Source organism: Oncorhynchus tshawytscha, linkage group LG05 (genome assembly GCF_018296145.1).
Source record: "Oncorhynchus tshawytscha isolate Ot180627B linkage group LG05, Otsh_v2.0, whole genome shotgun sequence".
NCBI lineage: Eukaryota > Metazoa > Chordata > Actinopteri > Salmoniformes > Salmonidae > Oncorhynchus > Oncorhynchus tshawytscha.
Genome location: NC_056433.1, coordinates 3361560 through 3381186, shown reverse-complemented (window position 1 = coordinate 3381186; position 19627 = coordinate 3361560). Strand labels below are relative to the sequence as shown.

Sequence of the window (19627 nt, the reverse complement as noted above, 5' to 3'; positions counted from 1 at the left end):
GTTAAAGTGATGGTAAAGTGATGGTTAAGTGATGGTTAAAGTGATGGTCAAGTGAAGGTCAAGTGATGGTAAAGTGATGGTAAAGTGATTGTCAAGTGATGGTTAAAGTGATGGTAAAGTGATTGTCAAGTGAAGGTTAAAGTGATGGTTAAAGTGATGGTTGAAGTGAAGGGTGAAGTGATGGTAATGTGATGGTAAAGTGATGGTGACGGTGAAGTGATGGTTAAAGTGATGGTTAAAGTGATTGTAAAGTGATGCTAACATGATGGTAAAGTGATTGTAAAGTGATGCTAATGTAATACGCATTATGGTCAATCTTACCCATCAGCCTGATATGCACTGCTTCTGTTTCTCAGTCAATAGTAGGTGTAGTCCAAACCAAGAGAGAAGAAGAAGAGACAGAAGGGTATGGGAAAGAGAGAGAAGAGAGAGAGAGAGAGAAGGGTATGGGAGAGAGAGAAAAGAGCGAGAGAGAGAAGAGGGAGAAGGGTATGGGAGAGAGAGAGAGAGAGAGAGAGAGAGAGAGAGAAGGGTATGGGAGAGAGAGAGAGAGAGAGAGAGAGAGAGAGAGAGAGAGAGAGAGGGTATGGGAAAGAGGAGAGAGGAGAGAGAGAAGGGTATGGGGAGAGAGAGAGAGAGAGAGAGAGAGAAGGGTATGGGAGGGTATGGGAGAGAGAGAGAAGAGCGAAAGAGAAGAGAGAGAAGGGTATGGGAGAGAGAGAGAGAAGAGAGAGAGAGAAGAATATAGTGCATTTGTGTGGAAAGGGATCAATGTGGAAATTGAGAGGGAGAGGAATAGAGCGAGTGAGAGAGAGACAGAGACAGAGACAGTGAGGTAGAGAGAGAGAGAGAGAGACAGAGACAGTGAGGTAGAGAGACAGAGACAGAGACAGTGAGGTAGAGAGACAGAGACAGTGAGGTAGAGAGAGATGAGCAGGGTATGGAAGCCTACTGGAGGTTCTCTCCTGGACCCTTTCCCTGTTGACACCATGGATGGCACTGGATGGGAGGAAGCCTCATAGTGTGTGTGTGTGTGTGTCCCATTGAGAGTGGAGTGGCCCATCTTCCCCTCTATGCCTTGTTAAAGGAAGGGGCCCATGTGTGTAAGGGGCCTTGGCACCAATATAATGTGTGTAAGAGGCCTTGGCACCAATATAATGTGTGTAAGGGGCCTTGGCACCAATATAATGCCACTTTAAGGTTGCATAACACACACACACGATGGTGTATAGTCCAGTCAGGCCCAGATGACGTTGGTTTATTCATCCGTGTGTGTGTGTGTGTGTGTGTGTGTGTGTGTGTGTGTGTGTGTGTGTGTGTTGATGGCGAGTCAGACTAAAGGTGCCACTAAACAGTGAGTGACAGTCTCACAAAAAAGACCGTGCTGTCTTTGTGCTTGAGTCATCGACGACACCCTTAAACACACACACACACACACACACACACACACACACACACACACACACACACACACACACACACACACACACACACACACACACACACACACACACACACACACACACGTAGATGGTAGGGGAGAGGGTAGAGGGTATAGGAGAGGGTTCAGAGGGCTTGGGTTAAATGCGGAAGACACATTTCAGTTAAATGCATTCAGTTGTACAACTGACTAGGTATCCCCCTTTCCCTAAGTGAGGGTAGAGAGGAGGTTAGAGGGGAGAGTAGAGGGTAGGGGAGGGTAGAGGGGAGGGTAGAGGGTATAGGGGAGGGTAGAGGGTAGAGGGGAGAGTAGAGGGTAGAGGGGAGGGTAGAGGGGAGAGTAGAGGGTAGAGGGGAGGGTAGAGGGGAGGGTAGAGGGGATAGGGGATGGTAGAGGGTAGAGGGGAGAGTAGAGGGTAGAGGGTAGAGGGGAGGGTAGAGGGGAGGGTAGAGGGGAGGGTAGAGGGTATAAGGGGAGGGTAGAGGGGAGAGTAGAGGGTAGAGGGGAGGGTAGAGGGGAGGGTAGAGGGGAGAGGGGAGGGTAGAGGGGAGGGGAGGGGAGAGGGAGGTTAGAAGGGAGAGTAGAGGGTAGAGGGGAGGGTAGAGGGGAGAGTAAAGGGTAGAGGGCAGGGTAGATGGGAGGTTAGAGGGGAGAGGGAGGTTAGAAGGGAGAGTAGAGGGTAGAGGGGAGGGTAGAGGGGAGAGTAGAGGGTAGAGGGGAGAGGGGAGGTTAGAAGGAGAGTAGAGGGTAGAGTAGAGGGTAGAGGGGAGAGTAGAGAGGAGGGGAGAGTAGAGGGTAGAGGGGAGAGTAGAGGGTAGAGGGGGAGGGTAGAGGGTAGAGGGGAGAGTAGAGGGTAGAGGGGAGGGTAGAGGGTAGGTTAGAGGGGAGGGTAGAGGGTAGGTTAGAGGGGAGAGTAGAAGGTAGAGCATAAAGGACAGGGTAGATGAGAGGTTAGAGGGAAGAGAGTAGAAAGTAGACGTAGAGGGTGGAAGGTTGAAGGTAGAGGGTAGAAGGTAGAGGGTAGAAGGTAGAGGGTGGAAGGTAGAGGGTGGAAGGTAGAGGGTGGAAGTTTAAAGGTTAGAAGGTAGAAGGTAGAGGGTGGAAGGTAGAGGGTGGAAGGTTAAAGGTTAGAAGGTAGAGGGTGGAAGGTAGAGGTGGAAGGTTAAAGGTTAGAAGGTAGAGGGTAGAAGGTAGAGGGTAGAAGGTAGAGAGTAGAAGGTAGAGGGTAGAAGGTTAAAGGTAGAGGTTAGAAGGTAGAGGTTAGAAGGTAGAGGGTGGAAGGTAGAAGGTAGAGGGTAGAGGTTCAAATGTAGATGGTAGAGGGTGGAAGGTAGAGGGTGGAAGGTAGAGAGTAGAAGGTAGAGGGTAGAAAGTAGAGGGTATAAGGTTAAAGGTAGAGGTTGGAAGGTAGAGGGTAGAAGGTAGAGGGTAGAGGTTAAAATGTAGAAGGTAGAAGGTTGAGGGTGGAAGGTAGAAGGTAGAAGTTAGAGAGTAGAAGGTAAGGGGGTAGAAGGTAGAGGGTAGAAGGTAGAGGGTAGAGGTTAAAATGTAGAAGGTAGAAGGTTGAGGGTGGAAGGTTGAGGGTGGAAGGTAGAAGGTAGAGGGTAGAAGGTAGAGAGTAGAGAGTAGAAGGTAGGGGGTAGAAGGTAGAGGGTAGAAAGTAGAGGGTATAAGGTTGAAGGTAGAGGTTAGAAGGTAGAGGGTGGAAGGTAGAGGTTAGAAGGTAGAGGGTAGAAGGTAGAGGGTAGAGGGTGTAAGGTGAAGGTAGAGGTTAGAATGTAGAGTTTAGAAGGTAGAGGGTAGAGGTTAAAAGGTAGAGGGTAGAGGTTAAAATTGAGAGGTTAGAAGGTAGAAGGTAGAGGGTGGAAGGTAGAGGGTAGAAGGTAGAGGGTAGAAGGTAGAGGGTGTAAGGTTGAAAGTAGAGGTTAGAAGGTAGAAGGTAGAGGTTAGAAAGTAGAGGGTAGAAGGTAGAGGGTAGAATATAGAGGGTGTTAGGTTGAAGGTAGAGGTTAGAAGGTAGAGGTTAGAAAGTAGAGGGTAGAAGGTAGAGGTTAGAAAGTCGAGGGTAGAGGTTAGAAGGTAGAAGGTAGAGGTTAGAAGGTAGAGTTTAGAAGGTAGAGGTTAGAAGGTAGAGGTTGGAAGGTAGAGGGTGGAAGGTAGAGGTTAGAAGGTAGAGGGTGGAAGGTAGAGGTTAGAAGGTAGAGGGTAGAAGGTAGAGGGTGGAAGGTAGAGGGTAGAAGGTAGAGGGTTGAAGGTAGAGGTTAGAAAGTAGAGGTTAGAAGGTAGAGGGTAGTAGGTAAGAGGGTAGTAGGTAGAAGGTAGAGGTTAGAAGGTAGAGAGTAGAGGTTAGAAGATAGAGGGTAGAGGTTAGAAGATAGAGGGTAGAGGTTAGAAGATAGAGGGTAGAGGTTAGAAGGTAGAGGTTAGAAGGTAGAGAGTAAAGGTTAGAAGATAGAGGGTAGAGGTTAGAAGATAGAGGGTAGAGGGTAGAAGGTAGAGGTTAAAGGTAGAGGGTAGAGGTTAGAAGATAGAGGGTAGAGGGTAGAGGTTAGAAGGTAGAGGTTAAAGGTAGAGGGTAGAGGTTAAAAGACAGAGGATAGAGGGTAGAGGTTAAAGGTAGAGGGTAGAGGGTAGAGGTTAGAAGGTAGAGGTTAAAGGTAGAGGGTAGAGGTTAGAAGACAGAGGATAGAGGGTAGAGGGTAGAGGTTAAAATGTAGAGGTTGGAACATAGAGGGTAGAGGTTAAAATGTAGAGGTTGGAACGTAGAGGGTAGAGGTTAAAATGTAGAGTTTAGAAGGTAGAGGGTAGAGGTTATAGAAGGTAGAGGGTAGAGGTTAAAATGTAGAGGTTGGAAGGTAGAGGTTAGAAGGTAGAAGGTAGAGGTTATAGAAGGTAGAGGGTAGAGGTTAAAATGTAGAGTTTAGAAGGTAGAGGGTAGAGGTTATAGAAGGTAGAGGGTAGAGGTTAGAATGTAGAGGTTAGAAGGTAGAAGGTAGAGGCTATATTTCTCTGGGGACACTTTGTTGCATATCACCTCTATGGCTGACTTTTTCTATGAAGGAAGGACATGCACAACATGTTCTCATCCTTGGGTGGTACCGAATGGTACCCTGTTCCCTATTTGTAGTGCACTTCTGGTACTACCAGGGCCCATAGGGAACAAGGTACCATTTGGGACACAATGTTAAGCCATTATCTACAGTATAACATCTAGATGACTCCCTGCTTAAATAAAGGTTCAATCATCATTAAAACATCATGTAGTATATTTAGAATGACATGAATCATGTCTGGCTCTATATTTCACACGTTTAATAAGTGCTTTGGTGATAGAAAGCCACTAATTGGTCAGAACCCTGATAGCCCACCGAACAGAAACATCACCACAGACAACAACACTTCTCTCTCAAGGCACAGCTCAGTCAGTAGCTCCTGGCTGGTGTGAGAACAGCTATGTTCCCGGCGGACACACACACACACACACACACACACACACACACACACACACACACACACACACACACACACACACACACACACACACACACACACATATATAAACAAACACAAATAACACACACACACACACACACACACACACACACATACAAACATAAACACACACACACACACACACACACACACACACACACACATAAAAACACACACACTCACACACACACACACACACACACATTAAAAAAAACACACACACACACGCTCCATTTGGCCTGTGGCCAGGATGATGAGTTTTATTGATTGTACATGAAGGAGTGTGACGAGACATATCGTTTAGCAGCAACCTGGGCTGTCATTCAATATGGGCCCTGGTCTAACAGGGACAGGCTGATATCCCATATATATCTGATCTACGGGCCCTGGTCTAACAGGGACAGGCTGATATCCCATATATATCTGATCTACGGGCCCTGGTCTAACAGGGACAGGCTGATATAGCATTTATATCTGATCTACGGGCCCTGGTCTAACAAGGACAGGCTGATATCCCATATATATCTGATCTACGGGCCCTGGTCTAACAGGGACAGGCTGATATAGCATATATATCTGATCTATGGCCCCTGGTCTAACAGGGACAGGCTGATATCCCATATATATCTGATCTACGGGCCCTGGTCTAACAGGGACAGGCTGATATCCCATATATATCTGATCTACGGGCCCTGGTCTAACAGGGACAGACTGATATACCATATATATCTGATCTACGGGCCCTGGTCTAAAGGGGACAGGCTGATATCCCATATATATCTGATCTGATGGGCCCTGGTCTAACGGGGACAGGCTGATATCCCATATATATCTGATCTACAGGCCCTGGTCAATCAGGGACAGGGTGATATCCCATATATACCTGATCTACGGTCCCTGGTCAATCAGGGACAGGGTAATATCCCATATACATCTGATCTACGGGCCCTGGTCTGACGGGGACAGGCTGATATCCCATATATATCTGATCTACGGGCCCTGTTCTAACGGGGACAGGCTGATATCCCATATATATCAGATCTACGAGCCCTGGTCTAACAGGGACAGGCTGATATCCCATATATATCTAATCTACGGGCCCTGGTCTAACAGGGACAGGCTGATATCCCATATATATCTGATCTACAGGCCCTGGTCTAAAGGGGACAGGCTGATATCCCATATATACCTGATCTACGGGCCCTGGTCTAACTCAGACAGGGTGATATCCCATATATATCAGATCTACGAGCCCTGGTCTAACAGGGACAGGCTGATATCCCATATATATCTGATCTACGATCCCTGGTCTAACAGGGACAGGGTGATATCCGATATTTATCTGATCTACGGGCCCTGGTCTAACAGGGACAGGCTGATATCCCATATATATCTGACCTAAGGGCCCTGGTCTAACAGGGACAGGGTGATATCCCATATATATCTGATCTACGGGCCCTGTTCATTCAGGGACAGGGTGATATCCGATATATATCTGATCTACGGGCCCTGGTCTAAAGGGGACAGGCTGATATCCCATATATATCTGATCTACGGGCCTTGGTCAAATCAAATCAAATCAAATAATTTTATTTGTCACATACACATGGTTAGCAGATGTTAATGCGAGTGTAGCGAAATGCTTGTGCTTCTAGTTCCGACAATGCAGTAATAACCAACAAGTAATCTAACTAACAATTCCAAAACTACTGTCTTATACACAGTGTAAGGGGATAAAAAATATGTACATAAGGATATATGAATGAGTGATGGTACAGAGCAGCATAGGCAAGATACAGTAGATGGTATCGAGTACAGTATATACATATGAGATGAGTATGTAAACAAAGTGGCATAGTTAAAGTGGCTAGTGATACATGTATTACATAAGGATGCAGTCGATGATATAGAGTACAGTATATACGTATGCATATGAGATGAATAATGTAGGGTAAGTAACATTATTTAAGGTAGCATTGTTTAAAGTGGCTAGTGATATATTTACATCATTTCCCATCAATTCCCATTATTAAAGTGGCTGGAGTTGAGTCAGTGTCAGTGTCAGTGTGTTGGCAGCAGCCACTCAATGTTAGTGGTGGCTTTTTAACAGTCTGATGGCCTTGAGATAGAAGCTGTTTTTCAGCCTCTCGGTCCCAGCTTTGATGCACCTGTACTGACCTCGCCTTCTGGATGATAGCGGGGTGAACAGGCAGTGGCTCGTGTGGTTGATGTCCTTGATGATCTTTATGGCCTTCCTGTAACATCGGGTGGTGTAGGTGTCCTGGAGGGCAGGTAGTTTGCCCCGGTGATGCGTTGTGCAGACCTCACTACCCTCTGGAGAGCCTTACGGTTGAGGGCGGAGCAGTTGCCGTACCAGGCGGTGATACAGCCCGCCAGGATGCTCTCGATTGTGCATCTGTAGAAGTTTGTGAGTGCTTTTGGTGACAAGCCGAATTTCTTCAGCCTCCTGAGGTTGAAGAGGCGCTGCTGCGCCTTCTTCACGATGCTGTCTGTGTGAGTGGACCAATTCAGTTTGTCTGTGATGTGTATGCCGAGGAACTTAAAACTTGCTACCCTCTCCACTACTGTTCCATCGATGTGGATAGGGGGTGTTCCCTCTGCTGTTTCCTGAAGTCCACAATCATCTCCTTAGTTTTGTTGACGTTGAGTGTGAGGTTATTTTCCTGACACCACACTCCGAGGGCCCTCACCTCCTCTCTGTAGGCCGTCTCGTCGTTGTTGGTAATCAAGCCTACCACTGTTGTGTCGTCCGCAAACTTGATGATTGAGTTGGAGGCGTGCGTGGCCACGAAGTCGTGGGTGAACAGGGAGTACAGGAGAGGGCTCAGAACGCACCCTTGTGGGGCCCCAGTGTTGAGGATCAGCGGGGTGGAGATGTTGCTGTTGGAGATGTTGTTGTCTAACAGGGACAGGCTGATATCCCATATATATCTGATCTACAGGCCCTGGTCTAACAGGGACAGGCTTATATCCCATATATATCTGATCTATTGGCCCTGGTCTAACGGGGACAGGCTGATATCCAATTTTATATCTGATCTACGGGCCCTGGTCTAACAAGGACAGGGTAATATCCCATATATTTCTGATCTACGGGCCCTGGTCTAATGGGGACAGGCTGATATCCCATATATGTCTGATGAACGGGCCCTGGTCTAACAGGGACAGGGTGAAATCCCATATATATCTCACCTAAGGGCCCTGGTCTAACAGGGACAGGCTGAAATCCCATATATATCTCACCTAAGGGCCCTGGTGTAACAGGGACAGGCTGATATAGCATTTATATCTGATCTACGGGCCCTGGTCTAACAAGGACAGGGTGATATCCCATATATATCTGATCTACGGGCCCTGGTCTAATGGGGACAGGCTTATATCCCATATATATCTGATCTACGGGCCCTGGTCTAACAGGGACAGGGTGAAATCCGATATATATCTGATCTACGGGCCCTGGTCTAACGGGGACAGGCTGATATCCCATTTTATACCTGATCTACGGGCCCTGGTTTAACAGGGACATGCTGATATCCCACATATATCTGATATATGGCCCCTGGTCAAATGGGGACAGGCTGATATCCCATATATGTCTGATCTACGGGCCCTGGTCTAACAGGGATAGGCTGATATCCCATATATATCTGATCTACGGGCTCTGGTCTAACAGGGACAGGCTGATAACCCATATTTATCTGATTATAGGCCCCTGGTCTAATGGGGACAGGCTGATATCCCATATATATCTGTTCTACGGGCCCTGGTCTTACAGGGACAGGGTAATATCCCATACATATCTGATCTACGGGCCCTAGTCTAACAGGGACAGGGTGATATCCCATATATATCTGATCTACGGGCCCTGGTCAATCAGGGACAGGGTGATATCCAATATATATCTGATCTACGGGCCCTGGTCTAACGGGGACAGGCTGATATGCAATTTTATATCTGATCTACAGGCCCTGGTCTAACAGGGACAGGCTGATATCCCATATAAATCTGATCTATGGCCCCCGGTCTAATGGGGACAGGCTGATATCCCATATATATCTGATCTACGGGCCCTGATCTAACAGGGACAGGCTGATATCCCAAATATATCTGATCTACGGGACCTGATCAATCAGGGACAGGGTGATATCCCATATATATCTGATCTACGGGCCCTGGTCTAACGGGGACAGGCTGATATCCCATATATATCTGATCTACGGGCCCTGGCCTAACAGGGACAGGCTGATATCCCATCTATATCTGACCAAAGGGCCCTGGTCTAACAGGGACAGGCTGATATAGCATATATCTCTGATCTACGGGCCCTGGTCTAACAGGGACAGGGTGATATCCCATATATATCTGATCTACGGGCCCTGTTCTAATGGGGACAGGCTAATATCCCACATATTTCTGATCTACAGGCCCTGGTCTAACAGGAACAGGGTGATATCCCATATATATCTGATCTACGGGCCCTGGTCTAACAGGGACAGGCTGATATAGCATATATATCTGATCTACGGGCCCTGGTCAATCAGGGACGGGGTGAAATCCGATATATATCTGATTTACGGGCCCTGGTCTAACGGGGACTTGCTGATATCCCATTTTATACCTGATCTACGGGCCCTGGTCTAACAGGGACAGGGTAATATCCCATATATATCTGATGTACTTGCCCTGGTCTAACAGGGACAGGCTGATATCCCATATATATCTGACCTAAGGGCTCTGGTCTAACAGGGACAGGCTGATATAGCATATATGTCTGATCTACGGACTCTGGTCTAACAGGGACAGGGTTATATCCCATATATATCTGATATACGGGCCCTGGTCTAATGGGGACAGGCTGATATCCCATATATATCTGATCTACGGGCCCTGGTCTAATGGGGACAGGCTGATATAGCATATATAACTGATCTACGGGCCCTGGTCAATCAGGGACGGGGTGAAATCCGATATATATCTGATTTACGGGCCCTGGTCTAACGGGGACTTGCTGATATCCCATTTTATACCTGATCTACGGGCCCTGGTCTAACAGGGACAGGCTGATATCCCACATATATCTGATCTATGGTCCCTGGTCTAATGGGGACAGGCTGATATCCCATCTATATCTGATCTACAGGCCCTGGTCTAATGGGGACAGGCTGATATCCCAAAGATATCTGATCTACAGGCCCTGGTCTAACAGGGACAGGCTGATATCCCATATATATCTGATCTACGGGCCCTGGTCTAACGGGGACAGGCTGATGTCCCGTATATATCTGATCTACAGGCCCTGGTCTAATGGGGACAGGCTGATATCCCATATATATCTGATCTACAGGCCCTGGTCTAAATGGGACAGGCTGATATCCCATATACATCTGATCTACAGGCCCTGGTCTAACTGGGACAGGCTGATATCCCATATATATCTGAGCTACAGGCCCTGGTCTAACGGGAACAGGCTGATATCCCACATATTTCTGATCTACAGGCCCTGGTCTAACAGGGGACAGGCTGATATCCCATATATATCTGATCTACGGGCCCTGGTCTAACGGGGACAGGCTGATATCCGATATATATCTGATTTACGGGCCCTGGTCTAACGGGGACTTGCTGATATCCCATTTTATACCTGATCTACGGGCCCTGGTCGAACAGGTACAGGCTGATATCCCATATATATCTGATCTATGGCCCCTGGTCTAATGGGGACAGGCTGATATCCCATATATATCTGATCTACGGGCCCTGGTCTAACAGGGACAGGCTGAAATCCCATATATATCTGATCTACGGGCCTGGTCTAATGGGGACAGGCTGATATCCCATATATATCTGATCTACGGGCCCTGGTCTAACGGGGACAGGCTGATATCCCATATATATCTGATCTACGGGCCCTGGTCTAACAGGGACAGGCTGATATCCCATATATATCTGATCTACAGGCCCTGGTCTAACGGGGACAGGCTGATATCCCATATACATCTGATCTACAGGCCCTGGTCTAACTGGGACAGGCTGATATCCCATATATATCTGAACTACAGGCCCTGGTCTAACGGGGACAGGCTGATATAGCATATATCTCTGATCTACGGGCCCTGGTCTAACAGGGACAGGGTGATATCCCATATATATCTGATCTACGGGCCCTGTTCTAATGGGGACAGGCTAATATCCCACATATTTCTGATCTACAGGCCCTGGTCTAACAGGAACAGGGTGATATCCCATATATATCTGATCTACGGGCCCTGGTCTAACAGGGACAGGCTGATATCCATATATATCTGATCTACGGGCCCTGGTCAATCAGGGACAGGCTGAAATCCGATATATATCTGATTTACGGGCCCTGGTCTAACGGGGACTTGCTGATATCCCATTTTATACCTGATCTACGGGCCCTGGTCTAACAGGGACAGGGTAATATCCCATATACATCTGATCTACAGGCCCTGGTCTAACTGGGACAGGCTGATATCCCATATATATCTGAACTACAGGCCCTGGTCTAACGGGGACAGGCTGATATCCCATATATATCTGATCTACGGGCCCTGGTCTAACGGGAACAGGCTGATATCCCATTTTATACCTGATCTACGGGCCCTGGTCGAACAGGGACAGGCTGATATCCCATATATATCTGATCTATGGCCCCTGGTCTAATGGGGACAGGCTGATATCCTATATATATCTGATCTACGGACCCTGGTCTAACAGGGACAGGGTTATATCGCATATATATCTGATATACGGGCCCTGGTCTAATGGGGACAGGCTGATATCCCATATATATCTGATCTACGGGCCCTGGTCTAACGGGGACAGGCTGATATCCCATATATATCTGATCTACGGGCCTTGGTCTAACAGGGACAGGCTGATATCCCATATATATCTGAACTACAGGCCCTGGTCTAACGGGAACAGGCTGATATCCCATTTTATACCTGATCTACGGGCCCTGGTCGAACAGGGACAGGCTGATATCCCATTTTATACCTGATCTACGGGCCCTGGTCGAACAGGTACAGGCTGATATCCCATATATATCTGATCTATGGCCCCTGGTCTAATGGGGACAGGCTGATATCCCATATATATCTGATGTAAGTGCCCTGGTCTAACAGGGACAGGCTGATATCCCATATATATCTGACCTAAGGGCTCTGGTCTAACAGGGACAGGCTGATATAGCATATATATCTGATCTACGGACCCTGGTCTAACAGGGACAGGGTTATATCCCATATATATCTGATATACGGGCCCTGGTCTAATGGGGACAGGCTGATATCCCATATATATCTGATCTACGGGCCCTGGTCTAACGGGGACAGGCTTATATCCCATATATATCTGTTCTACGGGCCTTGGTCTAACAGGGACAGGCTGATATCCCATATATATCTGATCTGATGGTAACACTGGAGTTTGAACCCAATCTCTCAGTCATTTATAGACACAAACACATAAGAGATGACTCATGAGAAAGTGAAAAGGAGAAGCATGGCAGGAGTTGTATGTTGGTGTATAATCAATGGTCTAGGTGTGTGTGTGTGTGTGTGTGTGTGTGTGTGTGTGTGTGTGTGTGTGTGTGTGTGTGTGTGTGTGTGTGTTTTAACCACAGGAGGGCGAGGCAGCTGCTCTCTGCAAAGCTACAAACAGTCATTACTTATGTGAACAGCATTATTATGTTGGGGGAGGTAAGGTGTACTTACTAGAGCTGTTGGGACATCAGTAGGACTCTGAATCACTATGGTAGTTACAGATCCATCGCCTAGGAAACGTACGTACGTGTGTGTGTGTGTGTGTGTGTGTGTGTGTGTGTGTGTGTGTGTGTGTGTGTGTGTGTGTGTGTGTGTGTGTGTGTGTGTGTGTGTTGACCAAAGCTCAAGGAAGATGAATCTGGGCACTAGTACTTTATTTTATTGGTTCATAGGTCCTTTGTGACAACATTTTGAAGTTAAGGATTAATGTTTGGCATTGGGTTATGAATGGTTAAGGTAAGGGTTATGAATGGTTAAGGTAAGGGTTATGAATGGTTAAGGTAAGGGTTATGAATGGTTAAGGTAAGGGTTATGAATGGTTAAGGTAAGGGTTATGAATGGTTAAGGTAAGGGTTATGAATGGTTAAGGTAAGGGTTATGAATGGTTAAGGTAAGGGTTATGAATGGTTAAGGTAATGGTTATGAATGTTTTTCACGTACTGTGATCCTGCGGCTACCGTTTTCTCAATGACATGTTATGTTTGTCCTTAACTCCTCGTCTGGTCTCTTCTCTGCACCTGGGTCCAACCTCACCACGTCACACGTCTCTATGCCCTCTGCCGCTGTCTCTCTCCCCACCTCTCCTCTATCTGTCTGCAGTGTGTTTGTTGACTGAGTTAGCTGAGGGAACAGCAGGATCTGCTGTATACAATGGCGAGGCCGAAACTAGGACTTTTTAATGTATAATGGATTTATCTGAAGAAGAGCGAACGTGTTCTCCTGTTGTATGTCTATGTTAAATCACTCTCTCCATTTTACATAGGCAGTAGCATGTAGCGGCTAACCCACCTGTGCGCGTTAAAGGTACAGTTAGCTGTTATAAAGTTAGTGTTTAGCAATTACGGCTAGCCCACATGTGTGCGTTATCAAGGTAAACTGAGCGGTTAGTGGCTAGCCCACCTGTGTGCATTATCAAGGTAAAGTTAGCGGTTAGTGGCTAGCCCACCTGTGCGCGTTAAAGGTACAGTTAGCTGTTATAAAGTTAGTGTTTAGCAATTACGGCTAGCCCACCTGTGTGCATTATCAAGGTAAAGTTAGCAGTTAGCGGCTAGCCCACCTGTGTGCGTTATCAAGGTAAACTGAGCGGTTAGTGGCTAGCCCACCTGTGTGCATTATCAAGGTAAAGTTAGCGGTTAGTGGCTAGCCCACCTGTGTGCATTATCAAGGTAAAGTTAGCGGTTAGCGGCTAGCCCACCTGTGTGCATTATCAAGGTAAAGTTAGCGGTTAGCGGCTAGCCCACCTGTGTGCGTTATTAAGGTACAGTTAGCAGTTAGCGGCTAGCCCACCTGTGCGCGATATCAAGGTAAAGTTAGCGGTTAGCGGCTAGCCCACCTTTGTGTGTTATTAAGGTAAAGTTAGCATTTAGCCGTTAGCAGCTAGCCCAGTACCTGAGTGTGTTGCCGCGGCTGCCAGGCCTCTTCCAGACTGTAGCCAATGAAGGGTCCATTGCAGACACAACACTCCATCATGACAGGGTTAGCCCCCCGTGCACCTCTGACTCCGACTCCTTCTGCTTGGTATCGCCGTGGTGACGGTTAAGCATCTTCCACTTCCTGACCTGTGGGGTTGAACCAAAACACAAGACAAATCCAACTTTTACTTTCGTATATATAGCATATAAAGTGTATTCAGAAGAACAGACACGCTATCTCACCCTTCCATCTGCCCCCTCTCTTCTCTCACCAGATCAGGGGACAGGGTGCTGGAGGAAGGAGGAAGGGGAGGGTGGCTAACTCCTTCATGGATAAGGAATGTGAGTTATGTAACAGCAATAGTTCTCTGGTGGTGAGATATGGACACAACCAGGGCAGGGGTTAGGGTTAAGAGGAAGAGGGGAGATATGGACACAACCAGGGCAGGGGTTAGGGTTAGGAGGAAGAGGGGAGATATGGACACAACCAGGGCAGGGGTTAGGGTTAGGAGGAATAGGGGAGATATGGACACATCCAGGGCAGGGGTTAGGGTTAGGAGGAATAGGGGAGATATGGACACAACCAGGGCAGGGGTTAGGAGGAAGAGGGGATATATGGACACAACCAGGGCAGGGGTTAGGGTTAGGAGGAATAGGGGAGATATGGACACAACCAGGGCAGGGGTTAGGAGGAAGAGGGGATATATGGACAACCAGGGCAGGGGTTAGGGTTAGGAGGAAGAGGAAGAGGGGAGATATGGACACAACCAGGGCAGGGGTTAGGGTTAGGAGGAAGAGGAAGAGGGGAGATATGGACACAACCAGGGCAGGGGTTAGGGTTAGGAGGAAGAGGAAGAGGGGAGATATGGACACAACCAGGGCAGGGGTTAGGAGGAAGAGGGGAGATATGGACACAACCAGGGCAGGGGTTAGGGTTAGGAGGAAGAGGAAGAGGGAGATATGGACACAACCAGGGCAGGGGTTAGGAGGAAGAGGGGAGATATGGACACAACCAGGGCAGGGGTTAGGGTTAGGAGGAAGAGGGGGATATGGACATAACCAGGGCAGGGGTTAGGGTTAGGAGGAAGAGGGGAGATATGGACACAACCAGGGCAGGGGTTAGGGTTAGGAGGAAGAGGGGAGATATGGACACAACCAGGGCAGGGGTTAGGGTTAGGAGGAAGAGGAAGAGGGAAGATATGGACACAACCAGGGCAGGGGTTAGGGTTAGGGTTAGGAGGAAGAGGGGAGATATGGACACAACCAGGGCAGGGGTTAGGGTTAGGGTTAGGAGGAAGAGGGGAGATATGGACACAACCAGGGCAGGGGTTAGGGTTAGGAGGAAGAGGAAGAGGGGAGATATGGACACAACCAGGGCAGGGGTTAGGGTTAGGAGGAAGAGGGAGATATGGACACAACCAGGGCAGGGGTTAGGGTTAGGAGGAAGAGGGGAGATATGGACACATCCAGGGCAGGGGTTAGGAGGAAGAGGAAGAGGGGAGATATGGACACAACCAGGGCAGGGGTTAGGGTTAGGAGGAAGAGGGGAGATATGGACACAACCAGGGCAGGGGTTAGGGTTAGGAGGAAGAGGGGAGATATGGACACAACCAGGGCAGGGGTTAGGGTTAGGAGGAAGAGGGAGATATGGACACAACCAGGGCAGGGGTTAGGGTTAGGAGGAATAGGGAGATATGGACACAACCAGGGCAGGGGTTAGGGTTAGGAGGAAGAGGGGAGATATGGACACAACCAGGGCAGGGGTTAGGGTTAGGAGGAAGAGGGGAGATATGGACACAACCAGGGCAGGGGTTAGGGTTAGGAGGAAGAGGGGAGATATGGACACAACCAGGGCAGGGGTTAGGGTTAGGAGGAAGAGGGGAGATATGGACACAACCAGGGCAGGGGTTAGGGTTAGGAGGAAGAGGGGAGATATGGACACAACCAGGGCAGGGGTTAGGGTTAGGAGGAAGAGGGGAGATATGGACACAACCAGGGCAGGGGTTAGGGTTAGGAGGAAGAGGGGAGATATGGACACAACCAGGGCAGGGGTTAGGGTTAGGAGGAAGAGGGGAGATATGGACACATCCAGGGCAGGGGTTAGGAGGAAGAGGAAGAGGGGAGATATGGACACAACCAGGGCAGGGGTTAGGAGGAAGAGGAAGAGGGGAGATATGGACAACCAGGGCAGGGGTTAGGGTTAGGAGGAAGAGGAAGAGGGGAGATATGGACACAACCAGGGCAGGGGTTAGGAGGAAGAGGGGAGATATGGACACAACCAGGGCAGGGGTTAGGGTTAGGAGGAAGAGGGGGATATGGACATAACCAGGGCAGGGGTTAGGGTTAGGAGGAAGAGGGGAGATATGGACACAACCAGGGCAGGGGTTAGGGTTAGGAGGAAGAGGGGAGATATGGACACAACCAGGGCAGGGGTTAGGGTTAGGAAGAAGAGGAAGAGGGGAGATATGGACACAACCAGGGCAGGGGTTAGGATTAGGGTTAGGAGGAAGAGGGGAGATATGGACACAACCAGGGCAGGGGTTAGGGTTAGGGTTAGGAGGAAGAGGGAGATATGGACACATCCAGGGCAGGGGTTAGGGTTAGGAGGAAGAGGGGAGATATGGACACATCCAGGGCAGGGGTTAGGAGGAAGAGGAAGAGGGGAGATATGGACACAACCAGGGCAGGGGTTAGGGTTAGGAGGAAGAGGGGAGATATGGACACATCCAGGGCAGGGGTTAGGAGGAAGAGGAAGAGGGGAGATATGGACACAACCAGGGCAGGGGTTAGGGTTAGGAGGAAGAGGGGAGATATGGACACAACCAGGGCAGGGGTTAGGGTTAGGAGGAAGAGGGGAGATATGGACACAACCAGGGCAGGGGTTAGGGTTAGGAGGAAGAGGGGAGATATGGACACAACCAGGGCAGGGGTTAGGGTTAGGAGGAAGAGGGGAGATATGGACACAACCAGGGCAGGGGTTAGGGTTAGGAGGAAGAGGAAGAGGGGAGATATGGACACAACCAGGGCAGGGGTTAGGAGGAAGAGGGGAGATATGGACACAACCAGGGCAGGGGTTAGGGTTAGGAGGAAGAGGAAGAGGGGAGATATGGACACAACCAGGGCAGGGGTTAGGAGGAAGAGGAAGAGGGGAGATATGGACAACCAGGGCAGGGGTTAGGGTTAGGAGGAAGAGGAAGAGGGGAGATATGGACACAACCAGGGCAGGGGTTAGGAGGAAGAGGGGAGATATGGACACAACCAGGGCAGGGGTTAGGGTTAGGAGGAAGAGGGGGATATGGACATAACCAGGGCAGGGGTTAGGGTTAGGAGGAAGAGGGGAGATATGGACACAACCAGGGCAGGGGTTAGGGTTAGGAGGAAGAGGGGAGATATGGACACAACCAGGGCAGGGGTTAGGGTTAGGAAGAAGAGGAAGAGGGGAGATATGGACACAACCAGGGCAGGGGTTAGGATTAGGGTTAGGAGGAAGAGGGGAGATATGGACACAACCAGGGCAGGGGTTAGGGTTAGGGTTAGGAGGAAGAGGGGAGATATGGACACATCCAGGGCAGGGGTTAGGGTTAGGAGGAAGAGGGGAGATATGGACACATCCAGGGCAGGGGTTAGGAGGAAGAGGAAGAGGGAGATATGGACACAACCAGGGCAGGGGTTAGGGTTAGGAGGAAGAGGGGAGATATGGACACATCCAGGGCAGGGGTTAGGAGGAAGAGGAAGAGGGGAGATATGGACACAACCAGGGCAGGGGTTAGGGTTAGGAGGAAGAGGGGAGATATGGACACAACCAGGGCAGGGGTTAGGGTTAGGAGGAAGAGGGGAGATATGGACACAACCAGGGCAGGGGTTAGGGTTAGGAGGAAGAGGGGAGATATGGACACAACCAGGGCAGGGGTTAGGGTTAGGAGGAAGAGGGGAGATATGGACACAACCAGGGCAGGGGTTAGGGTTAGGAGGAAGAGGAAGAGGGGAGATATGGACACAACCAGGGCAGGGGTTAGGAGGAAGAGGGGAGATATGGACACAACCAGGGCAGGGGTTAGGGTTAGGAGGAAGAGGAAGAGGGGAGATATGGACACAACCAGGGCAGGGGTTAGGGTTAGGGTTAGGAGGAAGAGGGGAGATATGGACACAACCAGGGCAGGGGTTAGGGTTAGGGTTAGGAGGAAGAGGGGAGATATGGACACAACCAGGGCAGGGGTTAGGGTTAGGAGGAAGAGGGGAGATATGGACACATCCAGGGCAGGGGTTAGGAGGAAGAGGAAGAGGGGAGATATGGACACAACCAGGGCAGGGGTTAGGGTTAGGAGGAAGAGGGGAGATATGGACACAACCAGGGCAGGGGTTAGGGTTAGGAGGAAGAGGGGAGATGTGGACACAACCAGGGCAGGGGTTAGGGTTAGGAGGAAGAGGGGAGATATAGACACAACCAGGGCAGGGGTTAGGGTTAGGAGGAAGAGGGGAGATATGGACACAACCAGGGCAGGGGTTAGGGTTAGGAGGAAGAGGGGAGATATGGACACAACCAGGGCAGGGGTTAGGGTTAGGAGGAAGAGGGGAGATATGGACACATCCAGGGCAGGGGTTAGGGTTAGGAGGAAGAGGGGAGATATGGACACAACCAGGGCAGGGGTTAGGGTTAGGAGGAAGAGGGGAGATATGGACACAACCAGGGCAGGGGTTAGGAGGAAGAGGGGATATATGGACACAACCAGGGCAGGGGTTAGGGTTAGGAGGAATAGGGGAGATATGGACACAACCAGGGCAGGGGTTAGGAGGAAGAGGGGATATATGGACAACCATGGCAGGGGTTAGGGTTAGGAGGAAGAGGAAGAGGGGAGATATGGACACAACCAGGGCAGGGGTTAGGGTTAGGAGGAAGAGGAAGAGGGGAGATATGGACACAACCAGGGCAGGGGTTAGGAGGAAGAGGGGAGATATGGACACAACCAGGGCAGGGGTTAGGGTTAGGAGGAAGAGGAAGAGGGGAGATATGGACACAACCAGGGCAGGGGTTAGGGTTAGGAGGAAGAGGGGAGATATGGACAACCAGGGCAGGGGTTAGGGTTAGGAGGAAGAGGGGAGATATGGACACAACCAGGGCAGGGGTTAGGGTTAGGAGGAAGAGGGGAGATATGGACACAACCAGGGCAGGGGTTAGGGTTAGGAGGAAGAGGAAGAGGGAGATATGGACACAACCAGGGCAGGGGTTAGGAGGAAGAGGGGAGATATGGACACAACCAGGGCAGGGGTTAGGGTTAGGAGGAAGAGGGGGATATGGACATAACCAGGGCAGGGGTTAGGGTTAGGAGGAAGAGGGGAGATATGGACACAACCAGGGCAGGGGTTAGGGTTAGGAGGAAGAGGGGAGATATGGACACAACCAGGGCAGGGGTTAGGGTTAGGAAGAAGAGGAAGAGGGGAGATATGGACACAACCAGGGCAGGGGTTAGGATTAG

General features: G+C 49.4%; 1 protein-coding gene across 1 annotated transcript in view; it reads right to left on the bottom strand.

Annotated features, from left to right (window-relative positions):
* Nucleotides 1–408, bottom strand: part of LOC121846459 (serine/threonine-protein kinase Sgk1-like) — a 17909-nt gene extending 17501 nt beyond the window's left edge. Inside the window, exon 1 of the mRNA XM_042321340.1 lies at nt 322–408. Within this exon, the coding sequence (XP_042177274.1) occupies nt 322–325 (4 nt within the window). The 5' untranslated portion in view covers nt 326–408. The remainder of the gene's footprint in view (nt 1–321) is intronic.
* Between the last annotated feature and the right edge of the window lie 19219 nt (nt 409–19627).